General features: G+C 44.3%; 1 protein-coding gene across 2 annotated transcripts in view; it reads left to right on the top strand.

Moving 5' to 3' along the window:
• Positions 1 to 26,047, top strand: part of SHANK3 (SH3 and multiple ankyrin repeat domains 3) — a 369,667-nt gene that overhangs the window by 78,152 nt on the left and 265,468 nt on the right. For both annotated transcript variants that reach the window (XM_084506714.1, XM_084506715.1), the window contains 4 exons: positions 11,214 to 11,365; positions 11,665 to 11,832; positions 12,938 to 13,054; positions 15,438 to 15,515. In XM_084506714.1, the coding sequence (XP_084362840.1) occupies positions 11,214 to 11,365; positions 11,665 to 11,832; positions 12,938 to 13,054; positions 15,438 to 15,515 (515 nt within the window). The remainder of the gene's footprint in view (positions 1 to 11,213; positions 11,366 to 11,664; positions 11,833 to 12,937; positions 13,055 to 15,437; positions 15,516 to 26,047) is intronic.

The raw sequence follows: 26,047 nt of genomic DNA, 5'->3' as shown, positions 1-26,047 counted from the left end.
TCATCATGGCCTAGTGTTAGAGTCTTTGTAACTGCTCTTATCACTTCAGTGCTGACCTGCATGGAGAACACAGCAGTGGTTCTCCTCTTCAATTTATGGAGTAGTATTCCTGAAACTGTTCTTCAAGAATTCCCAGTCACCTTTTACTTTTTAATTTTAAGCCTCCCATGTTTTCTACGATAAATTTTCTAATCTGATTTCCCTTGGTTGATTCCCTTAGGAAGCATCAAATATTTACCTGGCTGGTTGGGCCTTCCGTCTCTCCCCGTTGTCTTTAGCCGATGAAGCAGCAGTCAAGTGTTTAGTAGATTTTTATTCCTTATGTTGAAATCTAAAGTAGCGTTTACCTATGTTGGAGCAAAACATTATCTATAGAAAAGCAATCTTTTTTTCCTTTTTAGAAAATGAAATGATATTTTTTTGGTTGTTGGATGGGACAGCCAGCATTTGCTCTCAACTTGAAGTTGTCCTGATAGTGCAAGTGTTAATTCATATAGCTTGGAGATCAACACTTAAAGGTTAATTATTTTTTTTTCTTTACTGGTCTGTAATAAAATCTCATGAAGAATCTTTTAACTTGTTACTTCAGACACTAATTTACATGAAGTTGTGGCCCTGTTCTGAATTATTGCTGGACATATGATAGATGATGGGATTTTAATGTGAACTCTCTTTCTGGGCCTCCTTGCCTACTCAGTACTTTCTCATTCTTAATGTTCTAAAATGGTGTAATTGTCTGTAGATTTCAGTAATGACAATTATATCAAGATTCTTATTACCAGTAAAAGCAGTCCACATCCTTTTTGCTGTTATCTGGTCTCCTAGTACTTTGAAACGAGCAAAGAAAAAGAAAAATCTTACTCTCATTCTTTGTCAAATGGCCTTAATTACTTCTGACATGGTGCATTTGTGCTCTATTTCCCTCTTTGAAATTGTTTCACTTGTGTTCTTGGTTTAATGTCTTTCTAATTGTTCTACTTATTTCTCAGCCAAGATCATTATCTCACCTCTCTGTGAAGTGTAGGTTCTTGACTGAGAAAATCCTCTAGAATGGGCCAGTGTTCCCTAAACCCAAGTTTAGCAAAACTCAGTTTTGCTCTCATGTGGTTGGCTGTTCACTTCCGGTATTTTCTGAACAATGTCTTCTCCTGCTTGTAAGACTGAAGGGATCCCTGGGATGAGCACGTGGACTTTTCTTTCAATCAACTCCACATGCATGTCCTCATGTCCCATTACTAGTGAATTTCTGTCTAATTTCACAAGCTTATCCAACATTGAAGGAAAACGTTGGGTTGTCCTCATCTTCTGTGTTAAGATGTAACATAAATGCAAGTGCCTCTATACAGGGATGCAGCATGGGCTGTGCACTGAATCCTGTTCCAGATGATGGTGAAGGGCACCCAGATGCCTTTCAGGGGCCAGCTCTGAGGCAGAGTCGGTGACCTGCACTGGGCACCTCACTCTGGGCAGTCTGAGACATCAGTGAGTCCCTGACAGACACGATGCAGGGCTGGCAGGAGACTTGTCTGCTGCTCCAAGTAGGATGGGCATTGCCAGGTGGGGTCCTTGCTGGGGATGGCTGCATCCCACCTGTGGGCTGCTGCAGGGTGAGCTCAGCTATGCTCCATTGAGTTATCTACCACACTGCTGTAAACCACGCGGGAGCCTATGTACCCATGAATAGGAAAGTTAATTTGTGGGCTGAATCCCATGCCTCTGGCTTTGGCTTGAGGAAGACAGTGCACTGTTTTACTCTTCACCTCTCACTTCAAACAGTCCTTCTTGATGACTTTTCTCAGGACCTGAGCTTCTCATGAATCTTTGTATAAAATAGGAGATGACAGTCTCACTGAAAGAAATCAGAAACTATAGGCAAGAAAATAAAATATGTTTATTTTTGATTTCTTTTTCACTTCTGGCCATAACAGTAACGATCCTTCTCCTTGGGCCGCCTCTAAGGCTGACTCTTGAATCTAGCTGTCCATCCAGCCTCCTCTAAGTTTTCATTTTTTCAAACCTTATATAGTAGTGTAATGTGTGCTTCTGATCCATATCTTCCAAGTGTCACCAGATTGAACTTCATATGCAGGACTGTTCCTCTCCATTTGTAGAAGGGAAAGCATAGTGCATCCAGCTTAGCACAGCTTTTCTGTTTGTACAGTTGGAGTAGATCCATACCTGAAAAGAAGGAATGATATTCCCTGTGAAACTCCAATTTGGCAGTCTTACTTTCCTGATAGGAGTCTTGACAATGGACTTGTTTACTAAACTAGAATTTCCTAAATTTCTGGTTGAAAGATGAAGGGTATGCAGGGATCCTATGCTGCAGAGTATGAGAGCAGAGTTATGGATTGTATTGTCCTATGACAGTATTAGCAGTCAATCATGTTGGTATTGATATAATATGTACTGTAAGTTTTAAAAGCTGCACAAATCATAGAACCATAGAATATTTTGGGTTGTAAGGGACCTTAAACATCATCTACTTCCAACCCACCTGCCTTGGGTGGGGATGCTATCTATTAGATAGGGTTGCCCAGGGCCTCGTCCAACCTGGTCTCCAAGGATATGGAATCCACAACCTGGACAACCTGTTCCAGTGCCTCACCACCTTCTGAATGAAGAACTTCCTCCTAACCTCTAACGTAAATCTTGCCTTTTTTAGTTTAAAACCAATTCCCCCTTGTCCTGTCATTATCTGACTGAACAAAAAGTTGTTCTCCATCTCTAAGTCCCCCTTAAGTACTGAAAGGCTGCAAGGATGTCTCCCCAGAGCCTTCTCTTCTCCAGGCTGAACAGCCCCAGCTCTCTCAGCTTTCTTCATAGGACAGGTGTTCCAGCCCTCTCATTCCTTTAACTGGAAGCCTGTTCCTGTTTCATAATAGTGTTGTTGTTGTTAAGAGCCCTATGCTTTTTTATTTGAACCTTAGGGTATTGGACATACCTGGTGAGAGAGGATTGTTTTCCTATTTATTTTCTTTTAAAAGTTTTCATATTGGCTTTTTTACCATAATGTCTGAGGACATTATGGGAGTCTGTTGAGCAATATGATTGATGTGTGTCAGTTGTGATCCTTTTTGTGGCATCTTGTTCGTGGAGAAAATAAATATGCATATGTTCAGGATAACATTTTATTTTGGTAAGCTGTAAAGTAAAAATGTTATTGTTCTATGTCATTCCTGCTGTCTTTGTTAGATAAGAGTGATGGATGGAAGAATGTTTTCATAGTTTTATATTCAAGGGGTTTACCCAATTCTCAGTCTGCAATGCAGGAGGTCTGGTGGAATGAAAATGTGCAGTCCCCAAGGTTAAGCAAAGGAGGAGGACATTGGCTTGCCCACAGTGCAACACCAAGATTGTAGGATGCAGGAAACCTGGGAAGGGAGAGAGTTGCTGGGGATCAAGACAGTGAAGTCTCATTTTAGGAAACCATCTCCTTGCAAGTCCCTGGGGAAGCAGACAGTCTAGAGAGAAAGGAGAGCATTAATTTAATATTTAATATCCCTCTCCAGAACAGGGAAGACTATTGAACTGAACGTAGGTGTGGATGTAGACTTGAATCCTGCCAAGACTAAGCTGATTTAAGAACCGGCTTCTGTACCTACAGTTCTGGGCAGAACCTGACTGGTTTTATAGGAGCTGCCTTTTTTTATTATTTTTGTTCTTAAAGCCTACCTTCACTCTGCAGGGAAATCTTCCTGTTGAAGCACAGGAGCCTTCAATGCAGTTCTTACCTCCTAACCCATCCTTGAATCTACAGTGTGCCCTCCTCTACATGTATGATGTGGTGGCTTGCAGTGTTGTGACCTGCTCTCGGAAACGAGGAGTAATGCCACGACTGGGGTTTTCCTTCTCTGGGAAGCTGGGGTGAGGGGCAGGCTCTGCCTGCTGTGGAGCTTTTGCAGGTATGGCTGTGTGCAGAGGAGAGACCTGAGGTGGCAAGCTGGAAGCAGGACAGGAACCAGAAAACTGTGGTTCAGAGAGAAGTTTTTTTCTGCTACTGTGCTACATGAATGATTTCTTGTGGAGACAAAACTTCTTGTGCTCCCCAGGCAGCTCATCCATTGGAGTTTTGCTCCTGCCACAGCAGGTCTCCAGTTCTGTGGGGTTTCTCCCAAAGGAGGGGCCCATTTGACTAGAGGCTTTTTAATGTTCCTGGGTTAAACACGGCCAGTGCATTGCTCTTTCTGATTTGTTACTTAAAGACTCAATGGCTAGTTTGCTGCCAAGTCAAACTTCCCCTCTCCAAGATGTTTCAAAACCTTAGTCTGAGAAAATCTGAGTCTTTTTATTTGTTGAGAATGCTTTTACATTGAATTTTTAACCCAGAGCTTTCAGATTTATCAGTAAAGTTATGGTAATGTGGGCAGCTCTTCAACTAAGATTTCAAGAGAAGGAATAAATAAATGGTCATTTTTTCCAGTGCTTGTTATTTAGCAAAGATAGCATTTATGCACAGCAGCTTTTTCTATTTTTAATTTCTCATCTCTGCTATACAAAATCACTGTAGTAAAACCTTTCTTTTTTGAGTCAAAACAGCATTGCTATCAGCTATGCTTTTTTATCCACAGAGTCTCTAGGATAAGTTTACCAGTGATATAGCAAATAGGCCCTGACACCAAATGCTTCTTTCTGTGTGGCCAGGTCTTCAAAAGCTTGGATAATTACAAACACCATTTATTCTCCTTCCTCCTACAAAATTGGGGTTTCTTCTTGAACCACTCATGTGCAACACAAGTGGTTCCTTCATCCCAGTCTGAAGGTGATTTAAAACTGCTCTGCTGATTTTTAAGACAGTGAATACAATATTACTGTCTCAAAGACTTTGCAGTATAGATCCCTAATGAAACTGATTCATCCTCTTCTCAGTTTCTGTAACTTTTTATTCTACGTGTCTTGACCTAGGGAAAAGAATATCACTGCAGAAATTATTTATGGGTCATTATCCACAACTGTTCAGCATAGGGAATTTAATAGTCTTACCTGCAACCTGCTAGGTTTTCCAGAAAGCAGAGGTTTCCCCTTGCTTGTGAGCTAGTTCATGTAAAGGAGAGATGTCAAATAACCCTGCCTGAGGTTTCAATTCTAGCAGTTCAGAAAGGGGATCTATCTGCATTGTAGAGGAGAATAATGAGACGCTTTTGCCCAGTTGTTCTTGGCCATCAAAATACCTGTGTTTACTCTCAGTTTCTCTTTCCAGCATGTGCTGTTCTTTCTCTTCCCAAGGCACGCAACGGCCTTGTTGACAAGTCCTGGTTCAGGACTTGTCATTCAAATTGTCCCCTGTAGGAAGTAGACATTTCCCTTATTCTGCCATGATCCTAGGCTGTTTGTATCTCACATTAATGTTACATTTACTGAAGATGCAGGGAGGTTTGCAGCCTGTTCACACCAGGGACATGCTTGTCCTCTGCTGAATTGTTCTATTTCTGTGCACTCCACCTGGCTTCTCTGCCTATAGCAGGGGGGTTGGAATTAGATGATCTTTGAGGTCCATTCCAACCCAGGCCATTCTGTGGTTCTGTGTATTATGGGAAGTTTCCCAAAGTAAGTGGGATGTGCCTATTTCGAGAAATGTTCTTTTGCAGAGTTAAATCCATCTAGTGTACTTTGAATAATGCAGACTGCACCATAAAATACTGTGTGATTTGTGGTGCCATCCTCACAGCAGAGCCAACAGGAAGGTACAATGCTGTCTCAGCTCAGTCAAGCACAAAGCTTGATATCTCCACTTAAGCTGCTGTTGGGAGTGGTTTTAAGCTGCGTGGAGGCAGCTGAAGTGCAGGGACACGTTCCCTTCTCCTCGGTCTGCTGAGGGGGAGAGAGCAGATAAGTGCAATTTCTTAAACCATCACAGCCCAATTTGCCATAGTTTATGTTTCAGTGCTGCAGGATTGCTGGTGAGATACTCTAGAAAAGATTAACAGTTTTTGAAACAGTTTAAAAGAAAAAAGACTTGCTCTGTAGGCAAATTTTAAAGGTGAAAAACATACTTTAGAAGTTACTATTATTCTAAAATAAGACCCAAATCGGAGTATTAGTTCAGAATGGAGAAATGTGAAAGCAATCCTCAATATTTAACAGGGTTGCAACAGGAGAACAGCAACAATGAGAGGAAATTGTTGCATTTACAAAGAAATTTTCTTGACCGTGTGCAGCAATACGGACTGTGGCTCAGTATGATCTGAGGACAAAGAGCTGAAGGAATAGGTAATTAGGGAGAGATACTTACTGTGCATGGCCGTGCTTTCTGCACCTTCTGCTTAACATTACGGATAAATGTTTGCCCAAGGCACTTGAAGCCTGCTGATCTCCTGCTTCAGCTGTGCTGTACTGCAGACTGCTAGCTATGGCATAATGCATTCAAGGTATAAAAGCAGTATTACTTGATTAAGAACCTGAATAACTCACTTTAAAATATGATATGTTTTCTGTTGATTTGAATTTTAAAAGCTGAAAGTTGCACTTTGGTTCAGTCAGCAGTTGTGGCCTAGATAGGAGAACACTGGAGGAAATTTCAGTGGCTTGTGATTTGTAAAGTTATGGTTATTCTCAGTTTAAAGTCTGTTAGTCCAGTTACTTTAAGCCTCCATTTTTTTTTTATTTTTTTAAAATTTTTTTTTAAGTGAACTGGCAGCATCGTTTTCAATTCAATGTGTTATGCAGATTAATGAAAGATGATGTGTTTACATTCAACTGCGATTGCAGATGAAAGGTCATTTTGTCAGTTTTTTCACCCACACCTGAAAAACAGTGCCGTGAGGTGCTACTTCTAGATAGCATTTGTCATAGGTACATATTTCCTATTATTTGTATTATATTTCTGTATAGGAACATTGTGTATACGTTAACCCTCCTCTCTCTAGTAGCTTGCATGATAACTTTCATATCAAGTCCATTGCCATCTCAACTTGAACAGAGATCTTCCTGTTTCCAAAAGGTTGAAGTTAAGTTCTGGAGTGTTTTTTTTCTTTCTTTCTTTTTTTTTTTTTTTTTCTTTTTAACAACAAAAATCTGTTATCTGAATGAAGAGGTAGTTCTTGCTTGTGTTGAAGCTGCCTTTGGGGTCTCAGCTTTCGTCGCTGCCTTTGCCTCACCGTGTGAATTCCAGGTCTCATAACAACACCGCCTGCTGAGCTGCCGCAGTTTCCTTCTGCGATATGTGTAGGAACATCCACATTTCCGTACTGTGGCTGTCCCATCAAGCTGTCTCTTTGCTGCCGGCTTCTGGGGGGTGTGTGAATAGCACCTGCACTGCCGGCTGAGTCGGCAGGACTGTGCCTGGTGCTGGTGGTCTTGTGGTGTCCCGGCCGCAGGAGCTCAGACTTGTTCCTCCACCACGCAGCTTTGTTCGGACGCTGCGTTCACAGAAGTGACCAGCCTGAGGATTGCCAGAGTACCCTGTATGCAATTAAAATATAAGCAGTGCTTTTCATCCTAAGCTTTTTTTAGTCAAAGGAAGAGAGAACACAGATACAAGACAGAAATGTAGAAAGAACACTGCTTTAAATGCAGCAGAAATTAACTTTTGCAGGGTTTTCTACAGCTGTACCTGTTTCCTGCACTGGCTGCCCCAGCAAAGCGCTGTGCCTACATCCTGCCCCCAGAGGTGGTTTGGATCTGTGCTGCACTCACCAGTTAGGCTTGTGGATTGCAGGGGTGCCATTTGCACAAAGAAATCCCCACAGCAGCTGTAACAATCACCTCCTCTGCTTCTTACGGCACATTGATTAAAGGAAATGTCCACTGGCAGCTTTATAGGTCTGGACCATGTAACCTGCTCCTTCCCTGGTCTGTTGTTTCTATGACCACTGGTGGTGCTCCCAAGCACAGCTTTCATCTGCTGGCCAAAATTCACTGTTGCTGATTTTGACTGCAGCATTTAATCTCAGCCCTGCTAAGGACGAGGCTCACAGGAGCAGCTGCCATACGTAGGTGGATGCTGACTTTGTTGTGCAAGTGTTTTCAGTAGAGCCATTTTTGAGTGTAGAAGGGTGTACCAGTATCAAATCACGTGGCAAGTTCATCAGTCCAATAGCCCAAAGGCAAGGAGTCCCACCTACAGCTCCTTATGTGCATTAATCCGTATTTTACACTGCAAAGTACAACATACCATCTTGCTTGTTTTCATTTCCTGTTATGGATCTCATGTGTTTATTAGTTAATTACTTTAAATATATATTTGGATATGCACAGTTCCGAAAATTAGCAGATTGTAATCATTAAAATCCTAGATTAGATAGAGATTAGATTAGATTTAGTGGACAAATTGCTAGCTGCAGTTAATTCAGTGAATCTTGAAATGCCCAGTTTGGGCCTTTCTCTGTCTGGAGTTCAAGATATATATATATATGTATGTATGTATGTATGTATATATATATATATATATATGTATGTATGTATATGTATATATATTTAATTAAATTTGGAACATTGCTAACAGAAACTAAAGGAAGATTTGTTTTCTGTGTCTTTTGCCTCTTTGAAAAGTTTGTCTCATTTAAACTGATATTGAAAAAGACCACTGATTTAACTGCATGTAGGAATGGAGGAAGATGCCTGGAGCAGTGACTGACAAAGATACTTCACATGCACAACAGGAAGTTAATAGCAGTATCTGAGTATTCATTAACAGCACATGGGTCAAATGCATGCCTTGAAAATAATTAAAAATAATCAAAAAGAGGGAACAGATTTTACAATAATAATGGTGTAAAAACAGTAACTGGAGGTTAGTGATAATGAAAATAAAGCAATTATATTTGGCAAAAAAAAAAAAGTGACAATCCTTAAAGGACTGTAACCTCACTAGGGTCTTCTCTCTAGCCATTCCTTTACCTTCAGCTGGAGGTAGCCATAGCTAAAGAGCTGGGTCATGAGAGTTGGAGAGGTAAAGCAGGTGTTTTTTGTATTGGTGGAGTGGAGGAGAAAGGCTCTCCTGCCCCAGGAGCTTCCCTTTTGTCACTTACTGTTCATCCCCCTTGGTGTGTGTGTGGAGGGGTAAGGTTGAATTGAGACCCCTTATCCCCATCCTACCTTGGGGTAAATAGTGGGCTGTGTCTAAACGGACATTGCATCGCAGTTGCCCATCCCTTCCAAAAGGCAACAACCACAGTGACATCTCTGCATACTCCACTAAGGTCTTGTGAGAACCTACCTGGGCTGTGGCTGGCATTTTGCTTTACGTCAGCATCCATCTGTAGGTGTGCCAAGAAGTGGCATTTTCCACAGTTCTTGTGCTGTGTCTGGCACTGCTCTCTCATGGTAGTTGCATGCAGTGTGAGAAGGGATGTGGACTTTCCATCAAATGCTAATTTGCACAGCTTTTGCTGAGATAAGGAAATAATTCCACTGATTTTTCTTAGGTTACGTTGTTGGCCCTGTGGACACTATTACATTGCCACGTAATGTATATGTTGTTACAGTGGTAATTACCTTCATGTTTAAATTGAATCTCTTATTTTCTAACTTGAAAGTATTGTAGCTGTCCTCTTCATTCATTGGCCAATGGATGAATTCATTTTATTAATTATACCCTTGACTTGGACACATATGCAAAGATATATTCATATCTGCCCAGAGAAATTGTGGCGTCTTCTTCCTTGGAGAACTTCAGAAGCTGCCTGGACGTGGATCTAGGCAACCTGCGCTATGTTTCTCTGCTTGAGTTGTACCGGATGACCTCCAGATGTCCCTTCCAACCTTAACTGTTTTGTGATTCTGTGATATATAACAACAGTGTGTGTGTGCCTTGTATCACAGAATCCTGAGAGTTTTAGCAAAGCCACAGAACCCCGTCTGATCTCTTTCTATCTCATTAAAAAAAATAGCTAATAGCAATGCTCTAGAATTAATATTTACTTGCTTTTTTTTAATGTATTTGTATCTGAAACTATTTTATTATTTTCATTTTAATAGTTATTTCTACTAAATAGAGAGTTTTTAATTTATGTGCAAATTAGGTACCTTCCTAAAAAATACATGAATTTATTTCTAGCTGATGAAATCCAGCTAGTGTCCACCTATTTGATACGGTACGAGGGATTTGGATGGGAGGACCTAGAAAGTTGTTTGAGAAAGAAGACTTTTTTGCTTGCCTGTAGTAGGACCACAATAGGGTGTGTGCAGATGCACTTGTAGAGGGAGACAATCTGTGCTTCTTGCGAACCCATCCAGGTAGAGCTTGGCTGAATGATGAAGGCTGCAGTCAGGTGCTTGACGGACAGAGGTAGCAACTCCTGATGGAAGGGGCAGTGCCTGTCTGGTGCAGAGGGGTCTTTCTGCTTTTTGGAGCTGCATGCACCAACAGAGCAACAGATTTGCACCAGGGCTCTTGCTCCCATCTGCAAAACAAATGCAGAGAGTGGTCAGGGAGCTGTGGGGGTGCACTGGGTGAGGAAGGCTTGTTGAAAGGGATGTCTGTAGTTCTTCCACTGCCTACTCTAATTATATCCCTAAGTGGAGTAAGTCCTAATGCACTGGGCACTCCTGAGAGTTGGGACTGTTTCTTGGTCAGAGATTGGACTGCAGTCAGCCAGGTGAGTTTTTGTGGGCTCTGTGTGCAACGAGTCAGGCTTGTCAGTGGTGAGAGGGTTTGTCACATGGGTGCATGGGCATTTCACCTCTTGGGGATGAGTATTTCATATTTGGAGCTTGCTGCTGGTGATGTGATATGATGAGGACCAGCCACAGGACAGATGTGTGTGAAAGGGCTCAGGACAACTCCATGTATGCTGGCAGTGCTGCTGGGTTGCACAGCTGTGCATCTTTCCCCAAAACAGTAGCCCTTGCTTTACTGTGGGGAGAAATGGAACAAGGATATCCTTTTCACCCTGTTCTTCTTTTCCCCTTTGTATAAATGCTGTGCCCAGATGTGTCCCTCTCTGCAGTGTAAGAGCCAGCAATGACGCTTCTGCCATTTGTTAAACTGACAGCACTTGCCTTGCCCATCTCCTCCAGGTTCTTATCCCACACCCATATAAAATTGATGGTCAGTCTCCAGCCCATGGCCAAGAACTGCTACATCCCCATGTTTGAGAAGACTCACTGCTGTCTGAGTGGGTTGGGAGCAAATGTAGGGCTTGGTGCAGCTCCCTTGAGGGGAGCAGGGAGCACCCAGCATTGCTGTAGCCCAGGCAGGAGACATGGTGGTGCTGTGATACCCACTGTGTGTGTGCTCACGTGGTTCTCACCCCTCTCTCGGGGCTCTGCAGAGTGTCCCCTGACTGCAGCGGCTCAGCTGGAACTTGGTGCCGAGATGATCAAAGCACTGCGCAATGGGGGAGCACACCTGGATTTCCGGACACGGGAGGGAATGACAGCTCTTCACAAGGCTGTGCGGTGCCGCAACCATGCGGCGCTGTTGGTGAGTTATGGCTTGGTCCCCTCTGCCCTTTGCCCCAGTGCCAGCTGCTCCACTTCCCGACCTGGCCTCATGTCACTGCCCCCGCATCAGTGTGCCCTCCTGGGATCAAAGAACCTGTCTTGTGCTGCATTTGGGGAGCACAGCTTGTTACAAAAATGTGGCACTAATGATCTGAGTCGTGGGGAGGGAAGGGGTGAGCACCACCTGCTGCCATGGCCGCAGCACCCCAGTCCTCACAGGGTGGGTTGTCCTGTGTGGCTGCCTGGAGCTGCAGGACAATGGAGGCGCTTCTCCTGCAGACGCTGCTGGACCTGGGTGCCTCCCCAGACTACAAGGACAGCCGAGGGCTGACGCCCCTGTACCACAGCGCCATGGTCGGGGGGGATCCCTACTGCTGTGAGCTCCTGCTGCACGACTACGCCCGGCTGGGCTGCGTGGATGAGAACGGCTGGCAGGAGATCCACCAGGTGAGACAGACAATGGACAAGGTGCAGCTGGGGCCACCACTGCCATACTGTCAGTGAAGAGGCCTGTCCTGTCCCCTCAGGTGCTGCAGGGATGCGGTGTCTTGTTGGCGGGCAGTGGTGGCACTGCATGGCAGGATTGGCCGGCATGGGGGGAGGGTCGTATCCTGGGTCCTGTCTGGGGATTTGCTCGGGGAGTGCCAGTTCTGTGTCCCACCCAAGGCTTAACATTCAGGTTGTTTCATGCTGGCCTTAGTCAATGGGTCTGGGATCCTCCCCAGATTACAGCTGTGCCAGGACAGTGATTTGGGACCTTGATCGAGCCTGAGGCATCCTGATTACAAAAACATCTGTACAGGGTGCACAGGGAAGAAAGAGATGAGCTAGATGGGTGAGGGGACCTGAGCTGGCTTTGTGCTTCAAGACTGAGCTCCTTCTGGAGAAGGGAGGGTTTTGCTGGCTCTGCCTCAAGTCCCTCAGTCTGGCACTGTCAGAGGGGCAGGCTGCCTTTGGGCCTGTGGCCTCCCACAGCACTCGGCTCTCAGGCCGTGCAAGGTGAAGGAATACTGGTACATCAAAGGACAGATGGATGAGTGAAAAAAACAAGAGATGCATTTGTGATCTTGATTTGTGGGACATGACTCTCCTCCTTCCTGCCTCATCCTACATTGCCATGGCTGATCTTTGAGGTCTGCTCATCCCGGGATGGACCAAGCACAGAGGAAAACACCACACTAGATCTGGATCTATTGCACTCTGCTTTGTCTGCTCGTGCTTCAGGGCTTTTTTCAGCAGATAAATATTACTGATGTAGCAAATGATCTGGAGGAGTCCCTGATACCTGCATGATGCTGAGCCCAAATTTGCAATCAGTGTAAAGGTAATTTATCTGATAAGTGTTTGTGTATATATTGCTGTAAGGAGGAGCAGTGAGTGTGCATGAGTGTTAATGGATCTCTCCAGGTTACTATTCCTGTCTGATACAACTTTTCTAGCATAGATGAATCCAGAAGAGACAGGAAGATGTTATGAAGTTTATCACTTCCTTCACTGCTGCTCTCTCATTTTATTTTTCTATTTCTTTTTTCCCGTTTTGCATTTTGAGCAGGCATGTCGCTACGGCCATGTTCAGCACCTGGAGCATCTTCTCTTCTACGGAGCTGATATGACTGCACAGAATGCCTCAGGAAATACCGCTCTTCATATTTGTGCTCTCTATAATCAGGTACTTCTGTGTGATTCAAGACATGAGAACAAAGAAAACATAGATGAGGAACCAGCCTGCCAGAGGGAACAATGCTGGGCTGGGGCATCTTCTGATTGCTATTACTGTTTGCAGGCCTAGAAAAGTTTTTCTGAATTGTATCCACCCTCTGTCTTGGGATGAGGCTGTTTCTGTTTGCAGCACCAGACTGACGTTAGATTTCTCAAGAGTCTGGTGGCTAGGGGAAAGAGTCTGTGGTTCAGTCTAGTCCCATTCCCTGATTATTTTTGCTGATTTACTGCCTAACTTGTTCTGTAATTTTTCCTCTGGTTTTTATTCCTTCTTCACAACAAGTGCAGCAAGCCCCCATCACTGGCTGGAGGGAGCAGTTTGCCTGGGTGGAGAGTGCTAATTTGGTCCAGGTGCTTGCATGTAACTTTGGGGAGGGCACGTATCACACAGAATCACAGAATTTCTAGGTTGGAAGAGACCTCAAGATCATCGAGTCCAACCTCTGACCTAACGCTAACAGTCCCCACTAAACCATATCCCTAAGCTCTACATCTAAACGTCTTTTAAAGACTTCCAGGGATGGTGACTCCACCACTTCCCTGGGCAGCCTGTTCCAATGTCTAACAACCCTTTTGGTAAAGAAGTTCTTCCTAACATCCAACCTAAAACTCCCCTGGCACAACTTTAGCCCATTCCCCCTCATCCTGTCACCAGGCATGTGGGAGAATAGACCAACCCCCACCTCACTACAGCCTCCTTTAAGGTATCTGTAAAGAGCAATAAGGTCGCCCCTGAGCCTCCTTTCCTCCAGGCTGAACAAATCCAGCTCCCTCAACTGCTCCTCATAGGACTTGTTCTCCAGACCCCTCACCAGCTTTGTCGCCCTTCTCTGGACCTGCTCAAGCACCTCGATGTCCTTCTTGTAGCGAGGGGCCCAAAACTGAACACAGTACTCGAGGTGTGGCCTCACCAGAGCCGAGTACAAGGGGACGATCACCTCCCTAGCCCTGCTGGTCACACTGTGTCTGATACAAGCCAGGATGCCGTTGGCCTTCTTGGCCACCTGAGCACACTGCTGGCTCATATTCATCTGACTATCCACCATCACTCCCAGGTCTTTCTCTGCCTGGCAGCTCTCCAACCACTCATCTCCCAGCCTGTAGCTCTGCTTGGGATTATTGCGCCCCAGGTGCAGGACCCGGCACTTGGCCTTGTTAAACTTCATGCAGTTGACCTCAGCCCATCGGTGCAGCCTATCCAGATCCTAAACATGCCCCAAGCAGGGCTTGTTGGGTACATCCTGTGGCTTTCACAGCCTTTGGGGCAGGCATGTGGGCTGGGGTGCTATCCCTGACACAAATGCTCATAATGGTGAGAAGCTGTGACATGGGAGGTTCAGTCTGGGTTTAAAGAAAAGGTTCTTCACTGAGAGGGTGATCAGGCATTGGAACAGGCTCTCCAAGGCAGTGGTCACAGTGCTGAGTCTGCTGGAGTTTAAGAGGTGCTTGGATAATGCTCTCAGACACATGGTCTCATTTTTTGAGTGATCCTGTGCGGACCTAGGAGTTGGACTTGTGGGCCCCTTCCAGCTCAGGATATTCTATGAACATCTTATTACCAATCCCTGAATTTTAAAGAAGGTTGACCAGGCAATGCAGAGTACCCTGCCCTCAGGGCCACTGATCTCAGTTCAGAAGCAATTAAGGGTAGTGGAAGAGCCCTCTCTGATATTGCCCTCCCACTGCTCTCTTTCCGAGATGTAGAGTTCAGTATCTAAGGATTTCTCCTGTAGGTTTTATTCCTTCCTACAGATTTTATATATTCTATTTTCTGTTTTTGCTATAAAGGGAATTTTTCAGATTCCAAGGTGCCTATGTTTTAAAAAGTGAATACTCTTATAATTTGCAATAGAAGCTGAATTGTGGCTTGTTATGTGATGGGTGCACTCTGCAGACCTATGACTCTGATATCTGGGTTTATGCCCACTGGGTTGGTTAGGGAGAGCAGCATTAGGGTGTACAAGGCCTCATAAACGTGTGGAATTAACAGTAGAGAAGTACAGAGCATTCAAAACAGAAGTGATAAAAGGCTTTAGGAAATAGCAATACGTGGGAATGTGTAGTGGTTACTGTGCCTCATAGGTGTGGTCTTGGACTGAGTATAGGGCTTGACTATGGTGGCAGCACCTATAGCTGGCACACAGGTAGATGGAATTGGTCAGCTTGGTGCCAGAGGTAACCAGTTCATGGGGATTCTGGATCCTTTTATATTCCTTGCTCTTGCCAAAGGAGGATTTCTGAGTGCAATGAAACTATGTGGTTTGCTTCTTTGTTGTCACCAGTCTACAGTGCTAATCAGACTCTTCCTGTTTCCTCCTTGCTTGCTTTCCCAGGAGAGCTGTGCTCGGGTTCTCCTCTTCCGTGGTGCGAGCAAAGAGATTCGCAACTACAACAGCCAGACGGCATTCCAGGTGAGACAGTGAGCTATGGGCCCCAGTCCCTCCCACACAATTCCTCTGGCATGGGCAGTGGCAGCCGCTGACATGCCCCTTGGGCATGCCTGGGATAACATTTACTGGAACAAAACCATTGATTCAGGACGCCTATTTTGACACTGGAGCGGGAGGGAGGAAAGCGATCATCTTGAACATGGGAAGGACTATGAAAGTGGTATCTTATGGTGGGAGACTAAAAGAGTTTTGCTTGTTCTGTCATGTGTAATGGAGGTGGAAAGGAGGAATTATTGCTCTCTGTAGAAGTGTTCCAGTGAATGTTAGCGAGGGAGCAAAATCATCATGAATAAAGATTCAGTTTTGCACCAGAAGTGCACCTGAACTTGCTGTTAATAAACTCAAAATGGGAGTTAGAAGACCTCAAGCCACTATTGAAATGGATTGAAATTCTGCAATAGCTTTCATGTAAATATGTTAGGTAAAACAGATGGAAAAGGGAAACTTGGTCACTTTGCAGTATGACTCCTAAGTCTGCAAGTCATGCGAAAGTAATTGCCTGCAAATTATCATAGGCTGCAGTCTGATACAGGGAGTCTCTTCCCTTCAGTCTGCTTTGCCTTTCTTTTGAAAAGTTCTTGAACTTGAAATAGCATTTCTGCCTGTGCTTTTGTGGAAGCATAATCTTCTACCTGCGGACCTTTCAGAAATGTTGTGACTCATTGTCCAGCTAGTACTAATCTTCAGGTGTCCCTTGAGAGTAGAGCGTATCTGTCAGCATCTTAATCATGTACTAGCTTGGGTAGCCACAGATGAGCTCCCTAACCATTTTCCCTTTAGAAATGCTTTTCTTCACTCTTTCAGTGTTGTATATAGAGGTTCTAGGCCAAAGCATCTCAAGCTTGACCATCACAATGAAGTTGCACAGCCCCTGCAAGCATCATGAGTGGCTGCTGAGAGATGCCTTATTACAGATGCAATCACTCTCGTTCCCTGCGTGCAACTACAACTGTTTGTGCAGCAGCATGTCCTGGGAGGAGAAGGATAGGAAATTGGGCAGATATTCTGCACATGCTGGAAATCTGCTACACTCAGGTTGTGCTGTGCCCGTGTTGGCTCTCACATGGAGGAAGTGGGTACTTCTTGTGAGCCTTGTGTCCTGAGGGATGATATTTCTTCCAAATGAACTGAATACTTGAGTAGCTTGAATGCCATGAGTACTCAGGGGGAGCTGAAGTGCTCTCTGACATAACCTGCCTGCTTACTGGCAGCCACGGTGAACTGGCTGTGGTTGCCTTGGAATGGTGCTATATTCTGCATCAGGATATTTCATTTAAATTTTAAGTACATTTTAGTGCAAATTCAGCAAACAGTCCCAAAAAGAGTACATACAATCATGGTAAGTACACATGTACAAATTAGGCAGCTGTGTAGAGATACCAGTTATTAAGTTCTTGTGTGTACATAACTAATAATGCATATGTAGTTTCAGGAAATGATTATATAGCTTATATTCTTGAAAGTAATTTCTCTTGGAAGACTGAGGAAGACAGAGCTCCTTACAAGCTGTGTTATGTGTTGGCTTGGATGCTAAGAGAAGAAGGGGCCTGGAAGGTCAAATTGAGCATTCCTCATAGCCTGTCCGGTATTTTGTCATATGTGGGAACTTTAACATAGATTTGTGCCATGGAGGTACACCAGTAATAGAATAAGTTCATGTATTCACCTAGTAAGTGGTTGTTGTCTGGTCATACCTGGTGAAGCTGTGAGTGTCATGTGTGATGAGTTGCAGTTGCCTGCAGAGAAGGGGAGGCTTGTACTCCCTTCCACAGTGGCCCAGAGAGCATGGGGGGTCTGGCTCCAGAGGGGTGCTCATGTACACAAGTAGAGTGCCACCACAGCCAGCTTTGCTCTGAATTACAGTGAGCACTGTGCCTTGTTAACAGTAGCGAATGCTGAAGGGTGCGTGAGCTCAGCCCTTGGTGAGGACCCCATCCCATGGGAGCCTTTTCTCCATGAATCCACCTTAACTCAGACCTTTTTCTACATGTTTCACCCAATCTCCCACCTCGGGAGATGGGCCATGAAAGGGTTTGTTTGGATGGAGGCAGCAAGATCTGCTGTGCTCAAAGTGTTGCTTTCCAGGGAGTTTTCCTCTGGGAGCTGAGGTTTTTCCCATCTGACTGCTCTTAGATGTAATGTGAAAATATTCGTTTCCAGGGAAGTACTTTTTCCAGGAAACTGTTGCCTTGTTTAATTGACTGTACTTTTGGAATCAAGAGATGGAGAAAGGACAACCTTTTTGCTTTGGGCATCTGAAGGAAATGGGGTTGTGTAGCAGATGGTGGAGAGAGAACAAATGGCTCCTGTTCTGATTTTGCTCATGTCCTGCAGAGTCCTAGTGAGTTCTAAGAAGGGATAAGCAGTGTTTGTCTTCTTTTTTGAAGTAGTTTGACCAATTGGAAGTTTCTGTTCCAGAGAATTGAAATCATGCTTAGTAATCTGAATTTTTTTTTATTGACAAGTATGACCTGATCCAAACTAGCATCTGATATTAGTGTTATGTGCTCCCATCAGCTCCCAGCTTTCCAACAGAAGCGCTCTAACTCCTGGCTTAGATTGCTTGCTCAAGATTTCAGCATGTGATTAAGTTACCGTATGCTACAAAGTCTGGCACTTTCTCACGCTTTGTCTTTGTGTAGCCATGGTAAAGAGGTGCTATCTCTCTGTGACTGATTTTTAGCACAGCAGAGGAAAGCCAAGCCTGTACAAAGGAGTGTGCACTAGCCACAGCAGTTCTGTGGCTGCTGGAGCTTGTGTAAATGCCTCTGATTCTGCATGGCTGTTTAGTCAGTTTACTGCATATACCTTGTGCTAATTTGATTGTTACTGTTAATCAGATAGCTTGGTGTCAGTGGCCTGAGATGGCTCACTCAGATAACACCGAGTAATTTAGAGGTTTAAAAAGTTGTAATCTCTTTGTTTATCTTCCATGAGGCAAATCAGCATGTTCCTTCCCTAGGGAGGTAATGCCACATCTCACTGTGTTGTGTGGTGAGTTCTTCCAGCTGCAGAATGGCCTGATGGAGCACTTGTGGACTGCAGCACATGGCCGGTATGGTGGGGCAGGAGTGCTGGGAGCATTATCACCTCTTTGTGGCTAGTGGCAGGCTTCAGAGAGGGCTGCCAAAGCAGGGTAGGTTTAGGGTAAGAGTTTTCCCATAGTACCTTTTCAGCTTCTGGAAATCTTCAACTTACTGTTTTATCAAGCCAGGGTTTATACCTACATCTGTCTTCCATTGCTCTTAGCTGGCTTGACTTCCGTAAATTGTATGAGAGTCCTGTATGCAGATGTAGTCCTTCTGAAAGCTCCCCAGCATCATCCAAATATGTTTTTCTCACTAATGGTTGGATAAATCATTTTTCAGGTAGGATACTGCATACTTAAAATACACTGGAAAATAATAATATATATTTTTTTCCTTCCGGCTATTTTAGCAGCATCGCTGGTGGGGAATCAGAAACAAAGTGCTACTAAAGCACTAGTTGTCTCACAAACATCAAACCTCCCATGTGTCTTCAGGTGCTCACTGACTGGACTTGGGGCACTGGCCAGTGGAGCATGCTGTGGGTCAGGGGCCTGCAATGGGAAGGCCAAACACTCAAGCCAAGACTGTGAAGACTGACAGTTGCAGCTGGGGATGTGGTGAACCCACCATCATATTTAAACAACAGAAAGGCATCCAGCAGATGGTTGTAATGTGTAGACAGCCATACAAGTAGGTGGTTGTGCAAACACAGTGAATGGTTGCTGAGTGGTCAGTCTGACCCTGCTGGGGGAGGAGGAGAACATCTCCCTTTCCCCCAACAGGGTCAGATGCTATGGGACATGGTTTGGACAAAACAATGAGCTCTCAGCATGGCTGTAGGGCTCTCATGCAGAAGCTTCATGTGGGGCGTTCCTGCATTTGCTCCCTTCTACCTCTCCTGTTGCAGATCCCTCATCCCTGTGGATGTGGTCACAGTGCATGTGGGGTGGAAGGAAACTGATCCTGTTTGGACACAACAGCTCTGCAAGCTGGGCTCTTTGGATAGATCAGTCAAAGATTTCATGCTATCTGTCCTAAGCCTGCTCCAGCCTTTCTGTTCTGTGAAAGGACTAGGAAGGTGCTCTGTGGATGCCACATGCCCCTTTGTCCTCTAGACTCCCTTTTCTGTCTTTTCTTGCTTCTGATAGGATATTATTGTGTTGGGATCATACAGCATCAGATGCTTGGGTGCTGAATAGTTGCCAACAACTGAATGATCCATTTCTTATTTCTGTCTCTTTTTCTTGGCCCTTTTCAGGGACAGTTTTCATGAGTCTACCTTGTCTTGAGGTTAACATTGTGTCAAGGAAGATAACCACTTCCATTACAGGTCTGTATTGTCAGGGCCCTGAGGGCACTCAAGATCCTTAATGTCCTTCGCCAGCTTCACCTCAGGCCCCCACCCTGTGGGCCCAAAAGCCCCATTTTAGCTCAAGCATAGGACTGTTGATAGCTCCAAGTCTTCCAGGTCAGCCTGTCTACAGTTCTTTTTTTTTTTTTTTTTTTTTTTTAAATTGAAGTATGAAGCGTTAGCTTCTGTTCATTTGCAATGTTTTGGGCTTCTCATTTCTTTTTCCTTAATGTCAGCTGACAGAGTGATTCCAAAAGAGATGACCTTCCAAATTCTTTGAACAGCTATGTCCCTTTCTGAGTATGCAGATTACATGACCAGACTTGGAAATGAAACCATTTACCTTTGCAAGCTGAACTTTATCAGAACAGTTGTTGATTCTCAGGTGAGCATCTTATGTGCAGATGGTCTCCCCTAATCTTGAATTGGTGCTGCCTGGGCTATTTCCAGTAGGATGCTGGATGAGACTTTCTGGGACCATCAGAAGTCCTCCTGTTGATGAAGTTTTATTGACGATCCACGTCTGATGCTGTCAATGAGCTATGTGAAACAGTCTTCCTGTCTCATGAGGTTTGATGTCCAGGTGACAGTTTGATTGTTGGAGTCTACGTTAACAAGTGTGTGTGATGGAAGAAGACACCCTCTACTCTTGTAAAAGTCATTGTCCCTATGGCTGTCATCCAGCTTGTTTTCTCTAGGGCCTTTTCTGCTGAACTGCTCCTTAGCATGTCATTGCCAAGGCTGCTTCCTTCTCAGATATGACTTCGCATATGTCCATTCTGAATTTTATGGGGGTCCTCCTGGCCTATTCCTCCAGCCTATTCAGGTCCATCTTGATTGTAGCTCTGCCCTTGAATATATTGATCATCACCAGTCTGGAGGTACCTGCAAACCGGATGACCTCTGTCGTGTTCTACTTGTTTGTAGCTGTTAGGTAGAGAAAGACCCATTCACAATCACTTTGACCTGAACCATCCAACCAGCTTTATTTTCCCCATCTAGCTGTCCATGCATCCATACTGTAATGTCCTCATTATTACAGACAGAGATGAGACATGGGAAGAGCCCATCTGTCTTATTTCCCTGTGTCCTCTAAGATACCTGCTGATTTTGCTACCTCTGTGTCAGAGGCTGGGCCAACTGTGCCACTTGTGTCTCTCAGCAGTCTACCATGTACTGTCAGGTTGGAGAGCTGCTGTGACCAGAGGAACCCTATCTCTTCCATATAGAGATTTCCCTGTAAACAGCAGGAGAATCCTAAACTGCTTCTGCTCAGTAGCCATACAAACCATTTAGTTTCTACTACCCATGCCTGTGTGTCTCCTTTTCCCATGGGTTCATCAGTCCCAGCTATTCTGAGTGGTTGGTGTGAGATGGGGTAAAACCCTGCCTTAGCTGTGTTAAGTTCTGTGGTTTCTTTTCACCTAGCTTGTCACTGCCAGTCCATCAGGTCAAGCCTTCCTTTTCCTCCCTGGCTTTTGAATGTCTTAAGGGCTCACTTACATATTTTCTTTCTCAGGAGCCCAGTACGCTGGTGGGAGTAAGGCAGGGGTCACAAACTGTCATGCTTTTACTTTAAAACTCTGGGTTATTTTTTAACCCTTCATTTAATAAAAGTAGCTTTTCCAGTTGCCCTTACACCTGTTTAAAAAGTAGAAGTTCACATTGTAATAGATGACTTAAACCTTGCACTGTATTTTTCAGTGACCTGATGGAGATGCCAGCAGTTTCCTTTTAAGGAACATCCAAGTTTTATCTTAATACCACTAATTTTCCAGTTTTCTTTCCTAAATCTTGTATCTCTAACATGGAGTCTGTGCTTTGTGTTCTCAATGTCAAGATGACTTTTTTTTTATTATATGGACAGTGCTTTGGAGGTTACTTACACTGCCCCTGTATGTTCCTGGATGATGTGTTTTCAGTGGCTGAGTCATTTCAGAATCACTTGTTTAATTTCTCAACCCCAGATATTTCTGGTCCTGACACCTGGAGGTTGGCCCTTGCCTTCTCCAGGTGTACTGGATTGCTGCACCACCTCAGAGCTGAAGTCGTGTTGGTGGAGTGGTTTGCTGCTAGTGCACACATGAAGGACCTGAGGAGCTCTCTACAGCAGGTATGCGGTTGCCTCAGTGTCATCCATAGCACAAACATACATGTAGGCTTGGTGGTAAGCTGCAGTTCATCAAGCAATCTTGTTCACATGCTAGATTATTGTGTACATGCTTATTTGAGTCCTCCGAGGCACTGACTTCCTATGAAGAGGATCTGGAATGGCAACGGGCATGCTGTAGCTTTTGTTTTCAGGCTCAGAAGGAGAGGGGCGGTAGAGATGAGCTTGGGCTCCCATGGTAGTTCAAAGGGAAATGAATCCAGCTGTAAGTATTGGGTTATTTCCAGTTGACATCCGTGTTTACATGCATGTGTTGTCACTGGTAAGTCATCTTTCTGCATGTATTTTTCCAATACTTCTTTCCTAGCAGTAATGGAAGATACTTTACTGGAACTGTGACTTGCCTTTTCTGGTGGAGGCTTCTCATCTGTGTTTGCCACAAAATATTTTGTTTGGGCAAGGTGGTTTTTCCATTGTCTTCTCAGGAATGTTTCTGGTGCTCAAACAGAGGCCCTTAGGGCCAATCAGACGCTCCAGAGCTGTTGTGCCTGAGTGCTGCTTATGATATCAAAATAAGAAAAGACGCTTATAAAACACAGCTTGGTTATGTGCTGTATCCATTTGTCTGTGTGATTTCCACTCTGCTTTGGATACTGGAAAATTATTATAAATGTATGAACTTGTACCAATGTAGCTTTTACTGCCAATAAAGATGGCTATGAGAACCTATCAAAAAGTGAACTCAGCATTGAAGGTTTTAATTATCAATGGATACGAATTCAGTGATATTATTTGAAAAAGATAATCATAATAGTCTTGCATAAGCAAACCTTCAGCTCAGTATGAGTGTGAACAGGTGACTGGTATCAAGCTGAAACTAAACATCTTTAAACATAGATCCTGGTTTCTTTCCTGTCAAGCTTGTATTCCAATGGTGCTATGGGATTGCTTGTGTTAGCTTACCCCAAACACTTCTAATGTAAGTTTTAGAAGTAAGTTTTATATCTCTGCTTCATGACTGGATTTTTTCCCTAGGTCTGGGGATAATTTAGCTGTGATAATTTCATATGTAAAATGAATAAACAGAGTGCTTCTTCAGGAACTCAAGAAGAAAAGGAATTTATGAATTCTTTTGGAAGAATTCTGGAAGAAGGGGCAGGGAACTCAGGAGGACTTCAGTGCTGGTATGAAGTTGTGCAGGGAGAAAATTAGGAGGGCCAAAGCCCAACAGGAACTCAATTTGGCAATTACAGGAAAAGACAATGAATACATTCTATAAATACATGTATATTAACAACAAAAGGCAGACTAATGAGAACATTCATCCTTTATTGGATATGAGGGGAAACAAAGTGATGAACAATGAGGAAAAGTGGGCTTAATACTTAGTGCCTTTTTTGCCTCAGTCTTTATTAGTCAGGCCAATTGTTCTCAGCGTACCCAGCCCCCTGATTGGAAGATGATGGCAGGGAGTGAGATGAAACTAGTACAATCCAGCAGAAAACTGTAAGTGACCTGTTATGTTATTTGAACATTCATAAGTCTATGGAGCTAGATGGGATTCATCCAAGGGTACTAAGGATATCCCTGACTGTGAGGGGGTCTAGGATGGTGAGTCCAGCCTGGCCTCAGTATCTTGATGGGTCTCACCAGTGCTGAGTGGAGGGGAGCCATCCCTGCCCACACCTGCTGGCTGCCATCAGCCATCACTGCCCGAGGGCACTGTCAGTGCTGGGTCTGAAGGCCCCTAGGGTCCCCTGGGCTTTCCTGCAAAGCCATTTGCTATCCAGTCACCCCATCTGGTCCTGTCCCATTCCATCCCCCAGGGTTGCTGGAGGCCATAGTCAGGGCTTGGTGCTTGTCTCTGCCAGTCCTTATGGCTATTCCTACAGCTGCTGGAGGCCCCTCTGAGGAACAGCCTGGCTCTTGTTGCCTGTTGACTGCTTCTAAACTGGCTGACTGTGGTTTTCCTTTCATCATCATGGCTGTTAATGAAGGTATCACATGGTGCCAGCTGCCATGGCCATCCCTGAGGAATGAGCTTGTAACAGACCATCAGATGGGCTTCATACTGCTGATTGTCACTCCTTGAGACTGGTGGTCCTGCCAGATGTCTGCCTACCTCATCATACATTTACCCAAAACAGCCTAGTCCTGTTTTGCAATAAAGATGCTATTGGAGACCACACTGAAAACCTCCTGAAGTTAAGGTTAGATGTTTCCTGTGCTTCCCTCATTCGGTGTCAGCCACCTGTTGAGCAGGCCATATGCAGATAAGACTGAGAAGAAACCTGAGACCATTTTGTGTGCTGTTCTTCCCACACACAGAATCAGCACTGTCTGAATGCTTTATGACTGATGTTTGTGTGACCTGCTCCTGAGACCCTCCTGTGCTGGACATTGACTGCAGCTTCCTAACACAGTCTCTGTGCTTAGTTGTCTCTGCTGTCAGAAGACTTTTTCCTGACATCTAACCTGAATCTTTCTTATTGAATTTTAAGCCCTTCACTTTTCCTTGGTTATTAAAAACAGATTATTTTTGTCCTTGCTGCAGCTGCCTTCTTTCTGCTTTTATGGCCTCATCACCCCTTCCCCACCTCATCTTCTGTTCCGTGGACTAAGTGTCCCAGAGCATGCAGGTTTTCCTGCAGAGACTTTGAAAGCATAATCTGATCATTACTGTTGATTTACTGTGGATTCTCCCCATATCTTTTATTTAATTCAGTTCCCCAAAGTAGCTTACTCCAGCTGACACCCTAACTGGTCTGCACAGAACAGAGAGATTACATCACACAGGTTAGAGGTGAGGCTGTTAATTGTAAATCCTGGTATATTTTCCCTTTTCCTGCCACAATGTGACTTTGTTGATTCATGTTGAGCTTGTGATCCTGCAATCCTCAGATTTTCTACAGCAGGACTGTTGCCTGCTGCACTGTGGAATGTGTCCCTGCCTGGTAACACAGACTCACCCAAGCGATTCACGTTGAGCAGACCGTGGGACATCTCTAGTCCAGCTCTACTGCTCAGAGGAGGGCCAGCCCCAGAGCTGGTGAGGTTACTCAGCGCCTTTCCCAGTAATTCTGGGAAAGTTCCCATGGCTGGAGCATTCCCACCTCTCTGGGACTTGTTCTAGTACTTAGCCTTTCTCCTAGTGAAGAGTCTTTTAATTGTGCCCAAACAAAATTTCACCTGGTGCAACTTGTGCCAGTTGCCTCTTATTCTTTTTGCACCATGGGGAAGAGTCTGGCTCCATCTTCTATAATCCTTGAACATAAATCTAGATTATAGTTTTCTCTATTGAGTAAAATCCTATTTTTTTCTCCTCATACATTTCTTGAGTTTCCAACAATCATTTTCATTCTAAGCCTCTAATCAGTTTGCACCTCCTTCCAGGTTCATCCCATTTAGGAATTTAATAAGCAGGCTCTGTACTCTATCATCCAGGATGTTAATTAAAAAAATAAATACTGCTGAACCTGGGGTAGGGTCCTGTGAAAACCCTTCAGTGTGTTTTTAGACTGACAGTAAGTTATGAATTAGTTTTCCGATCAGTTTTTCATCTACTTAGCAGGAGTTTCACCTGCATTTAATTCCTATAGTTTCTGAGAATGTCACATAAGACTGTCAAAATTTTTGGTGAAGGCACCTATATGGTATCTTTAGTTTCTTTGGTCTTCAAAAAGCCTGGCTTGCTACCCTGTCATAGAAGTAACTTGGATTCCTTATGCTCTTTGCAAATTAATGCTGTTGTTCTTCTGTTTAAAAATCGTCTGCTTCAGCCAGCATTGTTCTGGACAATAAAATTAAGCTGTCTCTTCTCTAATGCTGTTTCTCTCTTTCTTGTGCTGCATATTTTAAATCTAGTGGTAGCATCCCTCCTTTTCAGGCATCTGAGAACCTTCAGAGATGATTGGAGTAAACCACTAACTCTGCAGATTTCTCCCAGCAGATTTTTGGCAGTGTGACTCACACATGGTCTGCAGATCTCTGGTGATTTGTAGAA

The sequence above is a fragment of the Aythya ferina genome (genome assembly GCF_964211825.1).
Source record: "Aythya ferina genome assembly, chromosome: 1".
Classification (NCBI taxonomy): Eukaryota; Metazoa; Chordata; class Aves; order Anseriformes; family Anatidae; genus Aythya; species Aythya ferina.
Note: the sequence above shows the minus strand (reverse complement) of the source record. Positions and strands in the feature narration are given on the sequence as shown.